We start from the raw sequence: 17823 nt of genomic DNA, 5'->3' as shown, positions 1-17823 counted from the left end.
GTAAACGCTTCACTATATGAATGTGGTGGTGGGAGGGACACGTTCAGGCCACAACACACGTAGGAAAAAAATAAATAAAATGAGAATCTGACGCCCCCAGAGGGAAAAGGATGAAAAATCTGCAAAACTATTAAATAAAACTTTGTAATCCTGAGGATTCTGCTTTTATAAATTAAAAAAAAAAAAGACTCTTCATATAAATGACTTGACAGTCCTTCCTTAACACAGCTGTGGATAAAAGGACTTTTTAACCTCTGGTTTAAAAGTTCACTTTTTCCATTAAGCACAAAGCAAGGGACAAGGAAATGGGACAGTGCCCCCTCAGACCTTTCACCCACAAGTCACCAGCCCATCATCAGACGGATTTGAAGAAGAGAGAATCACGGGGCATGGGGAGAAGAGGGATGGGGGACTGTACACGTGTCGGCCGTGGGAAGGAAGGTATCATCCATCTGCTGGTGCCACAGGCAGAATCACTGAGGCAGTTTTGAGAGGGTGCTTTTGTGGCACAGATTATGGTCAGGCATGAAGGCAGCGTATGTTCACTGAGCCCTGGTAGTGCCTTCAGAGGCCACATGAAAGAGCAGAATGGTCAAGCGGCTCGGGTAATTGACTTCTCCGGGGCCTAGCCAAGAGGAAGACAGCCGTCATCTGCGTTCAGTCCACTGGGAAGCACTGAGGATGTTGAGACCAAGCTAGAAATGCCTACCATTTCCGGGCAGGAGTGGATTCAGAGGAAAGAATTCACCAGGAGAAAAAGATACCCACCTGAGCTATTAGTGTTCCGTGGGGTAGAAGATACCATGAACCCGTCACTCTTACCTAATAAGTAACTCTAAATCTATTTTTTCAAGTTTTGTTGGCATTTCTTAAATTTTTTTAGAAAACTGACTGTGTACTTGGTTGTGTGTAAAGTATTCTGGAATGGCAAAAGAATATCAGGAAAGACAGCCAAAGTGATTAGCTAGGGTTAGCAAGTAGTAAGAAAGACAGTTAGCATTTGTTGAACACTTACTACACACTCGGCAATGTGCAGAGCTCATCATTTACATCATCTCCTTTAAGCTTCAAGACAGTTCTGTGAGATGAGTGTTGCCACTGCCCCCCACACCCTCAGGCAATTTCAGTTTAGAGAGAGGGTAAGTGGTATGCCCAAGGTCACAATTTGAACTTGAAATGTGCCAGATTTTAAAAATCAGGCATTTGGGGGCGCCTGCGTGGCTCAGTCGTTAAGCGTCTGCCTTCGGCTCAGGTCATGATCTCAGGGTCCTGGGATCGAGCCCCACATCGGGCTCCCCGCTTGGCGGGAAGCCTGCTTCTCCCTCTCCCACTCCCCCCTGCTTGTGTTCCCTCTCTCGCTCTCTCTCTGTCAAATAAATAAATAAAATCTTAAATAAATAAATAATAAAATAAAAATCAGGCATTTAGCTACACGTGGCCCTTCCTGCATTCCTTGCCACTTTTTTCCTAGAGAAGTCAGGCTAAGTGGTAAGGAAGCAGTCAGACTAACCACTGAAGGGGACCTCTCATATCTATGCATCCATTAAAGAACACAATTCTAGCCCACAAAGCTGTTTATTCTGATGAAAAACACAGACTGCTGGAGATGGAGCTCCAACCCAGGGAGGCAGCTAGAAAGTCTGATGACCTATGGCTTTACCTCTTTGAAAACATATGTAGGGCTCCCTTGATTTAGATTTACCACCATCACTCCCTCTGGAAAAACAGAGCCTCATCTGATTTACCTGCTCCCGGTGACTGTCCCATCCCAAAACCCTCACTTAATTTTCATTCCTGTGATCACAGATTGATTAATTCTGCTTCACGGACCTGAGTGCCTTATGGTGCCACTCCAATAATTGAGATCATTTTCTGTGACCCACTTTAAGCTTTTTCTCTTCCCTTAAAAAAAAAAAAAAAAAAAACCTGTTTTCCACAACCCCTTATTAGCCAATACAATACAGCATTATTTCCCAGCTGAAGATGATAGAAGTTATTCTAAAAGGACCTGTGTTAAAAGTAACTGCTTATTTGATCTGAGGAAAAAGCCTACCTTGTGTGCCAGGCACTGTGCTATGTTCATTTCATTTCATTCATTAATCCCCTCACCAACCTCTTAAGTTGTTTTTACAGATAAAGGAACTGAGGCTCGGAGTACAAGGTGCCATCAGGATTCTGATCCTGCTATAGGTCATCAGACTGGTCTGGGGCTTTCTATACATATATTAAGAGGTCTCCGGACACTGAGCTGGTCACATTTGCCACAATAACAGGCTCCAGTACATAGGAATGCTTCAGATGTTTTGAAGGATTTCATTCCAATAAAGCATAAACTAAAGAACATCTTCCCTAAAGTAGGATTGGCTTTTTCCCAGAGTCTATTATTTAATTAGGGAATTGCTAACTAGAAACGCAAGCCCTCTCCTGGACTCTGCAGACCATTCTTCTCCTCTGCATTCCCTAGGATGGCCAAGGACAAAGCCGACACCAGATGCTTTCAGGGGAGCTGGTAAATTTCAGAAACACCAATGAGGGCCTTCTGATGACATCCTGGTCTACTCATTTGCAGAAAGGGGGTGGAAACTGTGCTTGGAAAGCAGCAAATAGTTTTAGGAAAACACCAACGAATCTGCTCTGTACCAGAAAACCATGGGGTTATAAAACTCTTTATATTGCCCCATTTTTGTCTCGACTTACCAAGAATTCTAGTTTGGCCAAAAATCTCATTTAATATTTAATATTAGACATTGAGAAATTCACTCCTTGGGTAATATAATTTAATTATATTCCACATTATTCTGGTTTGGTTTATTTCCCTGCCTTGGAGGTCAGATTGAACTCTCCAACCGTGGTCTCATAGGTTTCTGAAACATGTCATTTCTAAAGATTCACTTCCTATTTGGAGATATCATAAGCCCTAAAAGATAAAAAGCATGGGGACGGTAAAGAGAATATATTAAACAAAAGATATATCCTGGGTGCCTGGGTGGCTCAGTCGGTTAAGCGACTGCCTTCGGCTCAGGTCATGATCCTGGAGTCCCGGGATCGAGTCCCACATCGGGCTCCCTGCTCGGCAGGGAGTCTGCTTCTCCCTCTGACCCTCTTCCCTCTCGTGCTCTCTCTCATTCTCTCTCTCAAATAAATAAATAAACTCTTTAAAAAAAACAAAACAAAAGATATATCCTATTTTGGACCCCCCCAAAACCAATCTGTAGCTGGACAGGGAGGAGGGTAATGAGCATGTTGACGTCTTTGTGTAAATCGGGCAGATTCCCCCAACATGTTTTCCAAATTCTGTTCTATTTTTCTGTGCTCCTGCCCGAGGACATTGACGTCTGGACAATCAATGACACAGGCTTACACACACGTACTGCCGGGCACAAGCCTGCAAGAGCTGCTGAAGTGGTTTAAAAGTTTCTGTGTGGAATCCACCACAAAGTACCAGTTAAAAGGGCCAGGAGTGAAAGCCGAGCTCCCAAATGACTAAGACTGAAAAAGATAATACCCCCAGGCATCTGTATGTCTCAGCATTTAAATTATATCCCTTGAATGCCAATTTGGACGTTGTGCCAAGAAGCAGTTGAAGCCCTTTTTCATGGAAATACCCAATAGAAGACCAATCTGTTTAAATGAAAGGTGTCTCTAATCATTTGGTATCAACATAACATGTTTTTATTTTATTATGTAACCTTGCATTATCTTGGCCTCTAATGAGGATCTTGCATTGTTACTGATTCACCATAATTTCATGGAATTATGTTGTCCAAATGTGTATTCTGATGCCAAAAAAAAAAAAGAAAAGGAAAGGAAAACCTGTCTTATTATTTACACACGGTTGCTGGATCTAGCACATTTCCTACGTTGGGGAAAGTCTGATATCGGTTAAAGAAATGATCTTCTCTGTCCGTAAAGGGCTTTCCCGCAAAGCGCCACCTCCTGACGGGTACCCCCAGGATAATGAAAACTGTAAGGAGACTTGTTTCTCAGTCATTTAACAGTTTCTCTACTCCCCCTTTCCCCTTCTGAATTCCAGCCTGTGTTCTTCTCTCTGCAGGATCAGTGATTATATGGATCTGACCCCTGTAGACATTGTAGGGAAGAGATGCTACCACTTCATCCACGCTGAAGATGTCGAGGGCATCAGGCACAGTCACTTGGACCGTAAGTACTTCCCGTGCGTGGGAACAGTCAGGCTGGGGTCATCTCTCTCTGAGGCTTGTTTGGTTTCAGTGCTGATTTTTTTCCTTCCTGTCTCGTGCATACATTTGAGATGACTGTCAGCGTGCCGGGAGAAAAAGTGAGACGGAAATCACTTCAACTCGTGTTGGAGTTAGATCGCAAGTTGGAACTCAGGCCCGGAAAAACTGCTGGATCTTTAGGCCCTCGGCCGGGATTCTGTGGTCTCTTGTGCTCTCTCTCTCCCATGAAGTGATGGGGGAAATTTGCCTTAAGTGCCTTCTTGACCCTTTCATTTTCTAGAGAGCGAGCTCCACTCTGAAATTTGTGGCCTCTGTGTCAAGATATATGTGGGAGAAGACAAGTTCAAATAGACCAGAGCCTATAGCCATTCCTACTTGACTGACTGCACAGCTGGGGCCAGGGGGAAGCCAGGGCACAGGGCCAGAGCAGATCCGCTCTCAAAGGCAGCATCTCTTCACTGTATTTCTGGAAAGGGGGTTATTCCGAGGAAAAGATACCACCATCTCCTGACTCCCGGGAGGGAGAGAGACTCATCTCAGCTCTTTGAGTCTGATTCCCAGCTCCTGACTCACAAGCTGACCTCCGAGGCGCCTTTTCTGGCAGGAGGCACTGGTGTGCGGAACCCTCTTAGGAAGAGGCTGCCCCTTTTCCAACCGGAGGTCCTTTTCATGACTGATCAGTAGACTTTTCTTCCTAAAAGATGAGGGCCCGACGTGCTCATCTTCCTAGAAGGTTCTAAACCCGGTTCTGAACTCTGGTTTTAAATACATGCGAGGTGCCACAAATGAGAGACTACAGCTTGATGGTCAAGTTTTCCTGTAGCACCACTAGCCAGGTGCCCTCTGTATTTACTTCCTCTCCCCTTTCTTGCCGAGCCTGAGGAGAGCCCTCTCAGGTCTTTCCTGCTCTTTGCAGGTGTTTGCTCGTTTTAAACACACATCTTCAACAGCATAATGCCAAGACAGTCAGCCAGGCAGAGTCTCAACATGGGAGCATCTTGTACTGTTTTTTAACCCTGCATTAGCACCACTGACATGGGACCAAGTTCAGTGTCAAATTTTGTATATATCATGTCTGTGGGAAAAGCCTGCCTGTGAGGCTGCTCTCTAGCAAACTCTACTCCTAACACTGAGCGCATGCCTTAGTATTGCACACGAGGGACTTAGGGAACACACTTGTTGCTAAGAATGAATGGGTGTTGTGCATCGCAGAAGCAGATGGCTCTTCAATTAATTGGGGGGGGAAATGATGCTGTTTCCTGAAAAGAAACATCAGGGTCTTTGTAGCTGGGAATTTAGAGAAGATGGAGGAAAAATCGGGATCTTTGGAGGAAGCTCTGAATATATTTTTGGACCAATATATGCCAGAGATCCAGGCTTTAAAAATGAATATATTATCTTTAGGACACTGTCACGGACCATGTGTGTGGGGAGAGAAGGGTGCTTTTTCATTTTGGAATCTTAATTGAGGTCTAACTTCAGAAACCCGGTGCTGACAAAAAAGAACTATGTCATCTTCAGTTATTACTTGGAAAACGTCATGCTATCTCTCTGGGATTTGATTTACAGCTTGAAGAAACACAATTCCTCAGGAACAGTGAGCTAGGGCAGTTCATTTCTTCCCATGAAGCAAAGGTCTCCAACAAATATGTTTGATGCCATTCTTTCCGATCTACTTTTATCTCATTTTCAGTAACCAGAATAATTTGAGAGTGCTGAAAATAAACAACTCTGCCATTCACTATTGTGCTAGTCGCCTAATTTTTCTGGTATTGTGCCAACTAATAAACAGAGAAGGTATGCTTTTAAATTCTGTGATTTTTTTTCATTACTTGATATTGACATACTGGCTATTGCTTTATGATTTAGCCTCCTAACAATGATTGAGTTCGCTCTTTCAACTCATACACACGACTTCTAATTTTAAGTTCTTTTAATAACCTCAAACACATGAAAAACAAATAAAATGAGCTGATAATTCTGCACAGTAAAATACACTTCACATATTTAGCTCTCATGCTGTGGAATAACTCCACAATGTCAAGTAGCACACAATTAGTAAAGCTGTAGGGGGAGGAAAAGGAGGGTTTTGATCCTGAAGAATTTTGATCCTAATCAGATTGAAATTTCAACGTTCTTGTAGTGCTTAATATCTTCAATCACACACACACACACACACACACACACACACACACACACACACACAAACTGATGCCAAAGTCAGGTTTTGCATTCTGTGACTGAAATAAAATGCTAAAATATACAAATGCATCTCGCTTTGTACAATAAACATTAACATCATTATAAAGTAAGATTGAGTCTAAAATTGTGTGATGGAATGTCTGATGTTTACCTAATTCTCAAACCAAAGCCAGCCCAGTAACAAAATGACAGAGCATGTAATAAGTCTTGGTTGTGTAAACACTGGAAGAAAAGGAAAAAAGCTAGCACAGTATCTTGCTTGTCCAAAGCCCTAGGCTATTACTGAAGGATGCCTCGACTGTACCTTCTTGGCAGGAGAAGGTCATGGTGGCATAGAATCAGCTCAAAAATAAGATAGGATTCTAAAACAAAGGGACGGTTAAACAATAAACCACATTAACTATTTAGCTCTTCTTCCTAGAGCTGTTGGCACAATTCCTGTTTCTGTGCACGAAAGACAGGTTTTAGCCATCTGATAATATTTCTGATATTTTGATATGTCTTATGCTCCAGTTTACAGATAAAAAAAGAAAAGACTCCATAGTCTTTGATAACTCAAAATGCTATCTTTATCACTTATATCTTTTTCCTAGCATAGGCATCTGTAAATCCATAGATGAACTTGTCTCTAGAATAAGAAAAGTAAAAGGGAATCTCAGCTGCATCAGGAACTGACATCTTTCATCAGTTGAACCAAGAACTTTGGACCATTCACTCTCCCACTAAGTTAACATGAGACGCCTGATAGTTCACTGGCTTTCAACATAAAGAATCACTAAGAATCGCATTATCTATACCAACATGGTGGGTGAGTGAAATTATACTGGGATTCTAAAACCAAGGGGGTTGTAGGACCTCTTCTCTCACACTGTGACCAAAGACCTCTGTGATTTTTCTTTTCCTTACATCACCGTCCTGGAGTCATTGAACCCAATTTCACTGATTCTCCAGGCTGAATTCACCCAATCAACATTTCAAGGTTTGAATTTTCAACTACTCATATAAGCAATTATTTGAGCATCTTGGCCTGCCAGGCTCCAGTTCTCCACTGCTCAGGAGGTACTGACCTCCAGATGACCAGTCAGGTCTCCCTCGAGTCTGACGCCCCAATTAGCTCAAGCATTCGAGAGCCACTCAACCATCTACTACTCTACCTCTGCTGGTAGCCCAAATATAGAAGGGCAGACCACTAATGCTAAACCAAACAGAGGAACGTGTTTTGCATTTCTCGTTTGTCCCTTTTAATCCAGCCTTTTGTCTATAGAAGTTGCTGAATTTGTCTTGAGATATCCCCGGGGTCCTTCCCGGGTCAAATGAGCAACTCTCTAAAACCTAGACAGAGTGGCCAAGGGAGATTTCCCTTCCCTCTATAATGTTGTGATCCACTTGCAAGGCTCGAGGCTCTGCCGCTGTGGGACTTTCAAGAAAAAGGAGCCAGGAAAGCTAAAAGTGGTAGCAGTTTTCCCTTCCTAGCACCTTACCCAGAATGAGGAAACTCTGCAAGAGTTATTTCACAAAGACAGAAGGCCTTGCAGCTTGTCTGTGAGATCTTATAGAATTAAAAAACACGGCCTACCCAATATATTTAGGGGATGTTAAAAAAAAAATACATTAGCCTCAGCCTTTATTTCTTAATTACAAAATTTTATCCTTCTTAACAAAAGTCATGCTCATGCACAGCTACCTGGCAGAATGCATTGCATGCTGTTTTGCATCAATAACCCCTCCACTTCCCTCCTGAAGGCGTCTCATCGCCAAATGCAAGCCGACTGCTTAATGCAGGACTAATTAGTATATCCCCTTCCAGTCTGCAGGCCCTCCATTGTAATTCCTTCCCAGCTCATTTTTTTCCACAACCGAGCATCAATCAAAGTAAGTGCCCTGCCTGCCTCGGAAACACAAGATGTCCTCCATGCATTTGTCATCTACCACGCAAACAAAGGGGGAATTTAATTGTTGATCTACGTACGCAGCCACTGCACACCGGAAAGGAAGCTGCGGTGCAGGGAGAGAGGAAGGTGCAAAGTTTGGTGGATGGGCCAAGTGCAGAGAGCACAGGGGACTTCTTTCTAGTCTCTGGTCTTAGCTTTTTTCAGGGCTGGGACTTCGGGGATTTAGCCGCGACCCGATCATTGGCTAGACTTTTTCCCAAAGCAAATGAGTTTTTCATCTTCTTCTGTATGAATATGAAAATGCCCCTGAAAGAAGGTACACGTAACAGTTACCATGTCAGACTGTTTTCAGAAGCCAAGTCAGCCCACATCGTGTGCCTGTCCGTTAACCAAAAAAGATTGTCAAGTCAGGGTTTTATGCAGAAGTGAATGACGTATTATTTTCGCTTTTTTTTTTTCTTTTCTTTTTGGGAGAGTACTGATTTTGGCTTTTCCAGGCTAAAGGCAGGCACACAGAGAACAGAGACTAGCAAGGGCCTAACTATCAGTTGAGTGTCCTTCCACCACTGCATTACAGAAGTGCCTACCCCCAGCTTAATGAATCCAGACTTGCAGTCAACAAGATCCCTAGCAGACTCCCATTCTGGTTAACGTTTGAGGACTGACTTATACTAGTATTTCGAAGGCTTTCTTGTATATGAAGTAAAAGTAAATGCAAACTGACTAGCAATCTTAGGGGGCTTCATATTCCCCTCCAGTTGGATGAATTTTGTGAATACTGTAAAATATAAGTAGCGAAATGACTCTGAGGGTATCTCAGGCAGTGTTCAAATGAAATGAGTATGTGATTACTTGATAAAGAGATGGACTTCTTTACAAAGGTGCAAAGTTTTGAGTGGAGTGGAGAAAGCTAATAAAGTCTAAATAGAAGTAACAGTCAACTCGTAAGGAAAAGGAGGTCTTTCATTTTTTTTTCCCCAGGTGAATATTTTTCCATGTACTTGTTACATATGTGAATACAACAGTAACATTTTCCCTGTTCAAGTTCACCTAATATATGTGGTACTTACTATATACAAAGCTTTTTTTTTAAGATTTTATTTCTTTATTTGAGAGAGAGAGAATGAGAGATAGAGAGCACGAGAGGGAAGAGGGTCAGAGGGAGCAGGAGACTCCCTGCCGAGCAGGGAGCCCGATATGGGACTCGATCCCTGGACTCCAGGATCATGACCTGAGCCGAAGGCAGTCGCTTATATACAAAGTTTTGTGGTATTCCAATAAGGTTTGAACAATAACTAAGATGTGGTCTCTACCTTCCAGGAGCTTACATGCTAGTAGGGAAGATAGCATGAAAACAGCCAATTTTGAAAAGGTAGCATCAAATGAGGACTGTTGAGATGAATAAAACACAGAAATCCCAGAGATTGGGGTGGGGGGGGCGCGGGGCAACAAGGGAGGACGGACAAGAAATTCCAGAGGCGCCACATCTGCCCTGGACCTTGAAAGAGGATGGCAGGAAGCCACAGTGGCAGGAGATGGGCAGAAGTGCAGGGTCAGGGACATTCCAGGCTTAGAAGAGCATAAAAGGACACAGAATACAGCAACACACCATCTTTCCTTTCTGCCCAGGAAGTAAGCTGGAACTTCAATGGGATGGATATATTCTAATACAATCCGAACGTGGATCCCTGGGCTTTTCCTTGTTCCTATTTCAATTAGTAGCTGCTTTTATTATCATAATAAGGAATACCTGATATTTGAGAGAAACTAACCCCCATTGCTCTTATAAAACATGATCAGAAAAAAAATACTTCTAAGACATCCATTTTAACCCGAATCAACCAAAATAAAATCAGTTCCATCACTTCTTGTACTTTATACGAGATTAAGAACAAAATGCAGGTATATATTTTATAACTATTTTCCTTAAAATGTTGATTCAATGACACCTTGCCTATCTCAAAAAAAAAACCTCAAACTTTTCCTAGTTTAACGCAGATGAGGGGTATAGGGACTTAATTTGTGTATGTGTTTAGCATACAATGGTTTTCCCAAAAATTTAGCATAAATTAAGGATCAGGTCATTTGAACCTTTTTATGAACTCCGCATCCCCTCTGGCTTCCTAGAATTTTTGGTGGGGCACATCGACTAGAATGCATCCACTTCCAAGTGACAGAAAACCCATGCAAAAAGGATATGAACCTCCTCTGTAATTGTCTTCAGTTTCTCTTCATGATCAAAAGACAGCTGTAGCCCTGCCCATCACCAGTCCCTCACAAGACAATGTCCAAAGTCAGGAAAGGGTCAGTCACTATTTTGTGTTCATTTTGGAAAGAAAATACTCATCGCAGGGACGCCTGGGTGGCTCAGCCAGTTAAGCGTCTGCCTTCGGCTCAGGTCATGATCCCAGGGTCCTGGGATCGAGTCCCGCATCGGGCTCCCTGCTCCGCGGGGAGCCTGCTTCTCCCTCTGCCTCTGCCTCTCTCTCTCTCTGTCTCTCATGAATAAATAAATAAAATCTTAAAAAAAAAAAATACTCATCGCAGCCCTCCCAGATAGAGAGCCCCCCCAACCCATGTCTCATTGTCCAGCATTTCATCAAGTGCCCAAGCCTGAGCCACACGCTGGATTCAGTGACCGTGACTGGCTTAAACAATCAAGGCTTGTCCCCCCTGGGACTCGGGAAAGGTCCCTGATCCAGGAAGAAGTGCTAGAACAGCTGCTCCATCCCCACCATGACGACTGCAACTCACACTGCCGCAGGATCTATAGGAAAGGGGTTCAGAGTCAGTCCTAAGAGCTCACAAGGAGGACATTTTCTTCCTTTATCCTTCTTTTCCCTTCTTATTTTACCTATATGAGAAGATGAAGGTTAGCTGAACCTATTTGTGGTCACTGTTTCATAATATATGTAAATCGAACCACCGTGCTGCGTGTTCAAACGCACACAGTGACGTATGTCAATTATTTCTAAATAAAACTGGGAAAAAAGGAACAGCTGCTCAGTGGACAACCAACAGCGGCTGCTACCTGGGAAAAGCTGACCTGTTTTCACAACAAAGTCTTTGGATTTCTGAAAATCTACACAACAGGTGAATAAATGACATTTGCCTGGGCTCCTTTAAATATTCCTGATTTTGCCAAACACTAGTTTCTGTATACCTATGCCTCACCACTTACATATTTCTTGCTAACGATGTTTAGTGGACTTCATAAAATGACCTCATCCAGAAACACAGGGTCCATGAGAGACATAAATCTGAGGTAAAGATGCAACCTCATGCTTCTACCTTTTTTAGTTCTCCCTACATTCCAGCTTAACCTTGCCCAATACTTCATTTTTTTTTAAAGAATTTATTTATTTGACAGAGACAGCAAGAGAGAGAGCACAAGCAGGGGGAGTGGCAGAGGCAGAGAGAGAGGGAGAAGCAGCCTTCCCGCGGAACAAGGAGCCCAATGCGGGGCTCGATCCCAGGACCCTGGGATCATGACCTAAGCTGAAGGCAGATGCTTAACTGACTGAGCCACCCAGGCGCCCCAATACTTCATTTTTAAAAGGACAAGATCAGACCCCTGTGCTTTCTGACCCTCATCCCACTTTCCCTAAGAATTATCACGGTTAAAGTTTCTTAGTGAAAACGGTAAGTCCTTGTCTCCCATAGCAATGGAAATCGAGATAAGTCCTATTTTCAGAATGAAGAAAACTTCCCCAACAACTCCCAACGAGAGAGACCTCCCCGGGGGTCTCAATTGTCCGCTGTTTCACCATATTCCAAACCTAAGCCAATCACTGGTAAGGGAATGGAATTACGAGACTGAGACAAATAGGGCAACAGGCCCATGACCAATTTTCGCATACTGAGAGATCCCCCCGTGTCTGGCACAGAGTAAGTAGGCGCTCAAAAGAATATTTATTGAGTGAGTGAATAAATCCATTTCCCTCATTTCCTAGCCATAAAGTTTTCTTAATTCCCTGAAGAGTTCACTGCTTCCCTTTATATGGCAAATCCCCACCCCCACCCCCAACCAACAAAGTGTAAGGGCTAAGAAATACCCTGTCCTTAACTATTTTAGGTCAAGAAGGGTGCGAATGGGTGGTAAAAAAACTCTGGCTGGACTGAAAACAGCTTGGAAAAAAAAAAAATCTGAGACCTCAAATGTCACTCATGCTGACCATCACTGATTTTTCCCGTCCTAGAACACGATACCATCGGTGTTTAAAAGCCTTGGTCTCCAATTCAGTACACTATCATGAAGAAAAGGGGAATTTGTTTTTTTAAAACTTAACAAATTGACATGTCCTAAATCAATGAAAAGTTTTCTGCATGATTCAATATTAACAGTTAATAAAAATCTATCAATTGGCAGTGGTGTAGGAAAAAACCTCTTCTGAGGTTATAAATCACACAGATAGCGATTCAAGCAGGGCCTGTCATTAGTGTATTAGGGGGAAAATCCATAGATGATGCATAGTCATTCACAGAACAGCCACAGGTCTTCTGTCCTCAAGCTCGTAACTCACGTTAAGTATCAAATACCATTAAACTTTACCAAATATTGCTCGGCACATAGATTCACAAAAAAACTAAAAACCAATTTGTGGATGCCTGCTATTTAAGACATCTAGCTCACTAATTGCAAAATCTATAGGAAAGTCTGCACAGCATCAAAGCCTTGGTTGATCCTATGAGCAGTTCTAAATGAAAAACTGTCTCTATTGCAAGTAAATAAAGCACCTAATGCCCAGTTTCTGCTGTTTCTCCTGTGGGTTTTGAAAATGACCTTCCTGTAAGCATCAAGGACTATAACTTTAGATAAAGAAACTTGTTCCTGTTTTAAGTCTATGTCAGGTTCATTCCCCTATAGCCCACAGTTTTCAAAAGCAGAGGGGAAAAGTAATCCAGAATTAAAAAAAAAAAAAAAAAAAAGTCCTGTTTCCAGAATGAAGTTCCCTGTCAGCCTGCCTTGGGCCTTAGGTGGAGAAGCAGAGATTAAAGGAGTCAGTATTCTTTTTCATGTTTCATCTGCCAGTTTTGTGAATGTAGAAAGAAAACCAGTGGCTACAGCTAAGCACCCAACTGTGGTATTAAGTAGAAAGGTGTGATTCTAGCACACAACCCCCCGCCTTACTTGCACGCTCTCCACATTAGTGAACTCCAAAATAGTATTTGGGTTCCTGAGAGAAAGCACCCCCTCTCCATTCTGTGCAGCCACTGATGAAGGTACCTCACGGAGGGGTGAATGGCGCAGCAGATGCGTCCTCCTATCGCCATGACGATAATGAAGCTCTTTGTTCAGCTGTGTGAATGTGAAGTGTGCAATCTCCGATGATCTCACCATTTCCTATTTATTCTATACTTACCTGAATACGCCAAGTATTGCAGCTTTTTAATGCATATGCAAACCACTAAAATGTCCTTTTGTGAGACATTTTGCTAAAAGACCGCTTTTGATATGTGTTCTTCATCTCCTCTTCAAACTGAATTAGACTGCTTCCTTCTTTTTTAAGACACAAGTAACTCACTATTTAGAATCTTTGGCTTTGATTTGGTAGAACAGCCCAACAGGAAGAGACCATGTTCTCTTTTTTTCTCCATATTTCTGAAGGCAAACTTGTACTGATTTGTTTTGATTTACTAACAGAATTATGTGCCTGCCACAGACACAGGCTTCCTTTATGTCCTTTCAATCATCGGTCTATTTCTGGGGACGAAGTTTTCCCAAGGAAAACTGAAATCCCTCTGTTGGTGCCTGTGTGCAGAGCCATGGATGTGTGCTTCAGCAAGAGTTCATCAGGTTGAGGGGGAGAGGTGTTCTCCTCCACAGGCAGGACATTTCTCGTATGCCTCCCACTTAAACTCAAGCCAAGAGGCCAGGTGACATTTTTCAAAGATATTCAGTAACACCCTGCAGTTTTCTTTTGATTGAACTGTATTGGTCACTCCCTTCACAACTGGGGGTGGGTGGGATTTTGATGCCAATAGCCAAAAATTGTCAGATGAGCAGGACTGGAACAGTTCAACCAGCAGGAATTGCTTCTCTTTGTTATACTCTTCTCACAAACGTGGAGTCACCTCTGTCCTCTAAAGGGCACAGCCTGTAACTCAAAGGCACCTTCAGCTTGCAATGTGGGGAGGCGCTGATGACCACTTCTTGGTTCTCCTGAGAGCAACAGTAGCCAAGAACAATTGGTTACACCCTGGACTTCAGAGTAAAAGAAACAAGTTCTCACGTGCTAGCAGAGGCGCTCAGAATCATACCTGGGACCCTTCAAGATTGTAAGTGAACCTAGGAAACAGGTATCCATCCTCCCCATGTCTTCACGATTACCCTGTATAATCCCCGTAAAGGCCATCAAAACGTTGTGAGAGCCTTATATAAAAACTAATTCCTATGGTACAACCTAAACGACATAATTCTAGAGATGTTGTGATGTGACCGGTGAATCCAGCGAGGGGCACACGGGCTGCTCTGTCAAAAATTTTGGACACCAGAAAGGAAACTTTGAGATACATCAAAGATGCCAGGTTATGTATTAAAAGTACTCAGACCGTATCATGGTATAAAGCTAAAAATACGACCCACATATAAATTTTCTTTCTCTCTCTGCTTCCTCTCTTTATAGTTTAGTTTGAGCACATTGTTATGAACTTAGTCTGCAGCTCATTGGTTTGATGACTATGTATCTCTTTTCAAGGGACAATTAGCTGTTTTTTTAGGACTTCCATATCAAGTAACTTACGTCATGCTTTTTTCGGATTTTCCCCACAAAGGGGATTTTAGGAGAGTGTCTGACACAAACATTCTCTCATTTTGCTCCATTAGCTAAAGCTAAAACTCACAAATAAAAAACAACAGCCACCGGATTAAAGCGAATTGAAAAAGTTTTTGTTTTTTCAAGTTGTCTAATTTATTACAAACTAAAAATCTCTTTCAAACTGGCACCAAGGTGGCTTTTCTTCTTGAGCTGATTAGGACCACATGAGCTCAGGAAAAACTGTCAGAGCCTGCCTCTGGCGCAGCTGGAATGATCCAACTGATTTGCCAGTATGATTTTTTTTTTTTTTTTTAAAGAAAGAAGCTTCATCCCAAAGTCATAAATTTATATTCTGGAGCCCCAAGCAAAAATGATTCCTTGTTCATCTTAAAAGAAGCAAAATTCCATTGTGACTTCTTTTTGTGGACCTCCTGGAAAACAAACCAGCTAGGGCAATATTTTGGTCCCCATTTCCTGCTGTAGCAGGAGCTAACTCAGTACCTTCTCTCTCACTGTCCGATTTCCACTGACACATGGAGGTCATATTCAGAAAACGCTAGTCCTCAGGAAAGAGCCAAGACCGGCGTCCAGGCCAGAATGCACCTTCGCCTCTGCAGAACCGTTTGTCCGGCTGGCCCAGGGATTAGGGGAATGGATTAGATGAAACTTGTTTTCTCCTGCCAACCACGATGGGCTCCCAGACCTGCTTTGTGGCATTCCCCACAGCACCTTATGGCACTCAGGCGGCTGCCTGACTCCCCAAAGGAGCCTGAGGGGGCCCCCTTCCTCAGCGGTCCCTCCACAATCACTTCCTCACACGAAGACCTACCAAGCCTGCCTCTCTCAGTTAGGTCTCCTCTCTTTGCTAGATGGCCCTTGGCCAGGCTGATGGAGAAGCCTGCATTATTGGGCCCTACTAAATCTGTATTTATTCTCGGGAAACAGAGTCATACTGCCTTAGCTCCAAAAGACGACACCACATTAGTCTTTCGGCGCCTTTCACGGCACACACGTGGAGCTCACCAAGGAGGCAGATGTTTTTGCTGGCTATGCATTTCAGAATTGAGATTTTGTTTTCTTTGGTTTTTTTTTTAAAGATTTTATTTATTTATTCATGAGAGAGAGAGAGAGAGAGAAGCAGAGGGAGAAGCAGGCTTCCCCACTGAGCAGGGAGCCCGATGCGGGACTCGATCCAGGAGCCTGGGATCATGACCTGAGCAGAAGGCAGACGCTTAACCATCTGAGCCACCCAGGCGCCCTGTTTCTTCGTTTTTAAAGAAGAGAAAGTATTATAAGGAATGGGTGGGGGGGATCTTTATGTTGATTCTGCAAATTCTAATTTAACTTTAGAAGTCCTTTTGCACTTTTCCCCTTTCTATGCACTGTATCCTGGGGATAATTTTTTTTTTTTTTTTTTTTTTTTTTTTGCCTACCAATGGTCACAGTGCAGTCTGGAATCCCCAGCCAGGCTGGGCTGATCTGGCCTGCCAGCTCAGTGTTTTCTTCAGGTGAGATTCCAAAAAAAGGGGCCTCTTCGTCTCTTTGCCCTCGTTAAAAATACTAGATCCATTTGCAATTATTCCTTAGTCCAGAGACAAGAGCAGATAGAATTATACACCGACCGCCGATGGGGGTGCTCTCCGTTTCTCTCTGTGAAAATAGTGGGCAAAATTTCATAACCCGTCCTTCCTCTATTAATAGGTAACCAGGTTGAGAGGATTTGAATAAAAGCACATCTTGTTGCATGCAACAGCGATTTGACAGAAGAGCTGTACGGCAGAGTTAGTATTTTCCTGCTCTCAGCTTCACCACGCAGTTTTGTAGCCTGGGAAGCCATGCATGCAGAATGGCAGAACTTACAATTGCCTACAAAAGGAGAGGACAATGCTACCTTTGGAACCTCGCCGCCAGGAGAAGTGACAGTTCCGGGCCTTAAAAATACCCTGAACTGCTGAGTAGTTTCAGAACAGAGCTTGCCACTATGTGAAGCACTCATCAAAGCCAATCTTTCTCAAGCAACTGTGAAGACATAATTATTACATTTTACAGCCATCCATTGAGTGCATCGTGAGGCAAAGGGAGCATGGGAGACCGGCATCGGGGCTTCTATGTTTAGGGACATGGCGATGTGGAGGGGGATTTTGTGATCACCTTTGGAGCCACGAAGAGTGGCTTGGACGTGACGGGATGAGCTTCCACAGCCTTAAAACACGGCTCTTTTCCAAAGTGACTTCCCTTTACCCATCCACCCCCCCAAAAAAAATCAAAATGTACTTCACGAAACTATTGTATATGAAGCACTTATTAGCCGTAATTAAATGGACAATATGAATTTACTACATCTTTAGGACTCTGGCTTGTTCTGGTTTAGAGCAAGATGATTAATGCAAATACATATTACTTGAGATAACCATTTAGCAGCTAATTTAGCCAAATTTATTACAGCAGTTAGAGGTTTTTCATTTTAGCAGACGGAGACAAGGACATGCCAAAAAGTGGGCAACGTGGACGAGTGCACACTGCCCTCTAGTGGCCAACCAGCTGGCGCGCTTTCGGGGGTGTGGAGTCGCTGGGATCCCCTAGCCAAGTAGTAACAGCAGGTTTTGCACATTTCCGGCATCATTTTAAAACCATTCCTTTCCATAGCACTTTATTTCAGGGGATGATTTACTACACTTTCCCCTTTACTAGCTCAGGGAGTACCCAGATACAAATCAAATCAATTTCAACTTGGCAAGATTTTGGTTAAAGTATCATTTTTAACATCTGCAT

General features: G+C 43.1%; 1 protein-coding gene across 1 annotated transcript in view; it reads left to right on the top strand.

Annotated features, from left to right (window-relative positions):
* The window catches only part of NPAS3 (neuronal PAS domain protein 3), an 841130-nt gene that overhangs the window by 812541 nt on the left and 10766 nt on the right, over window positions 1–17823 (top strand). Inside the window, 1 exon segment of the mRNA XM_035728203.1 lies at window positions 4055–4165. Coding sequence (XP_035584096.1) covers window positions 4055–4165 — 111 coding nt within the window.

Source organism: Zalophus californianus, chromosome 6 (genome assembly GCF_009762305.2).
Source record: "Zalophus californianus isolate mZalCal1 chromosome 6, mZalCal1.pri.v2, whole genome shotgun sequence".
Lineage (NCBI taxonomy): Eukaryota > Metazoa > Chordata > Mammalia > Carnivora > Otariidae > Zalophus > Zalophus californianus.
Note: the sequence above shows the minus strand (reverse complement) of the source record. Positions and strands in the feature narration are given on the sequence as shown.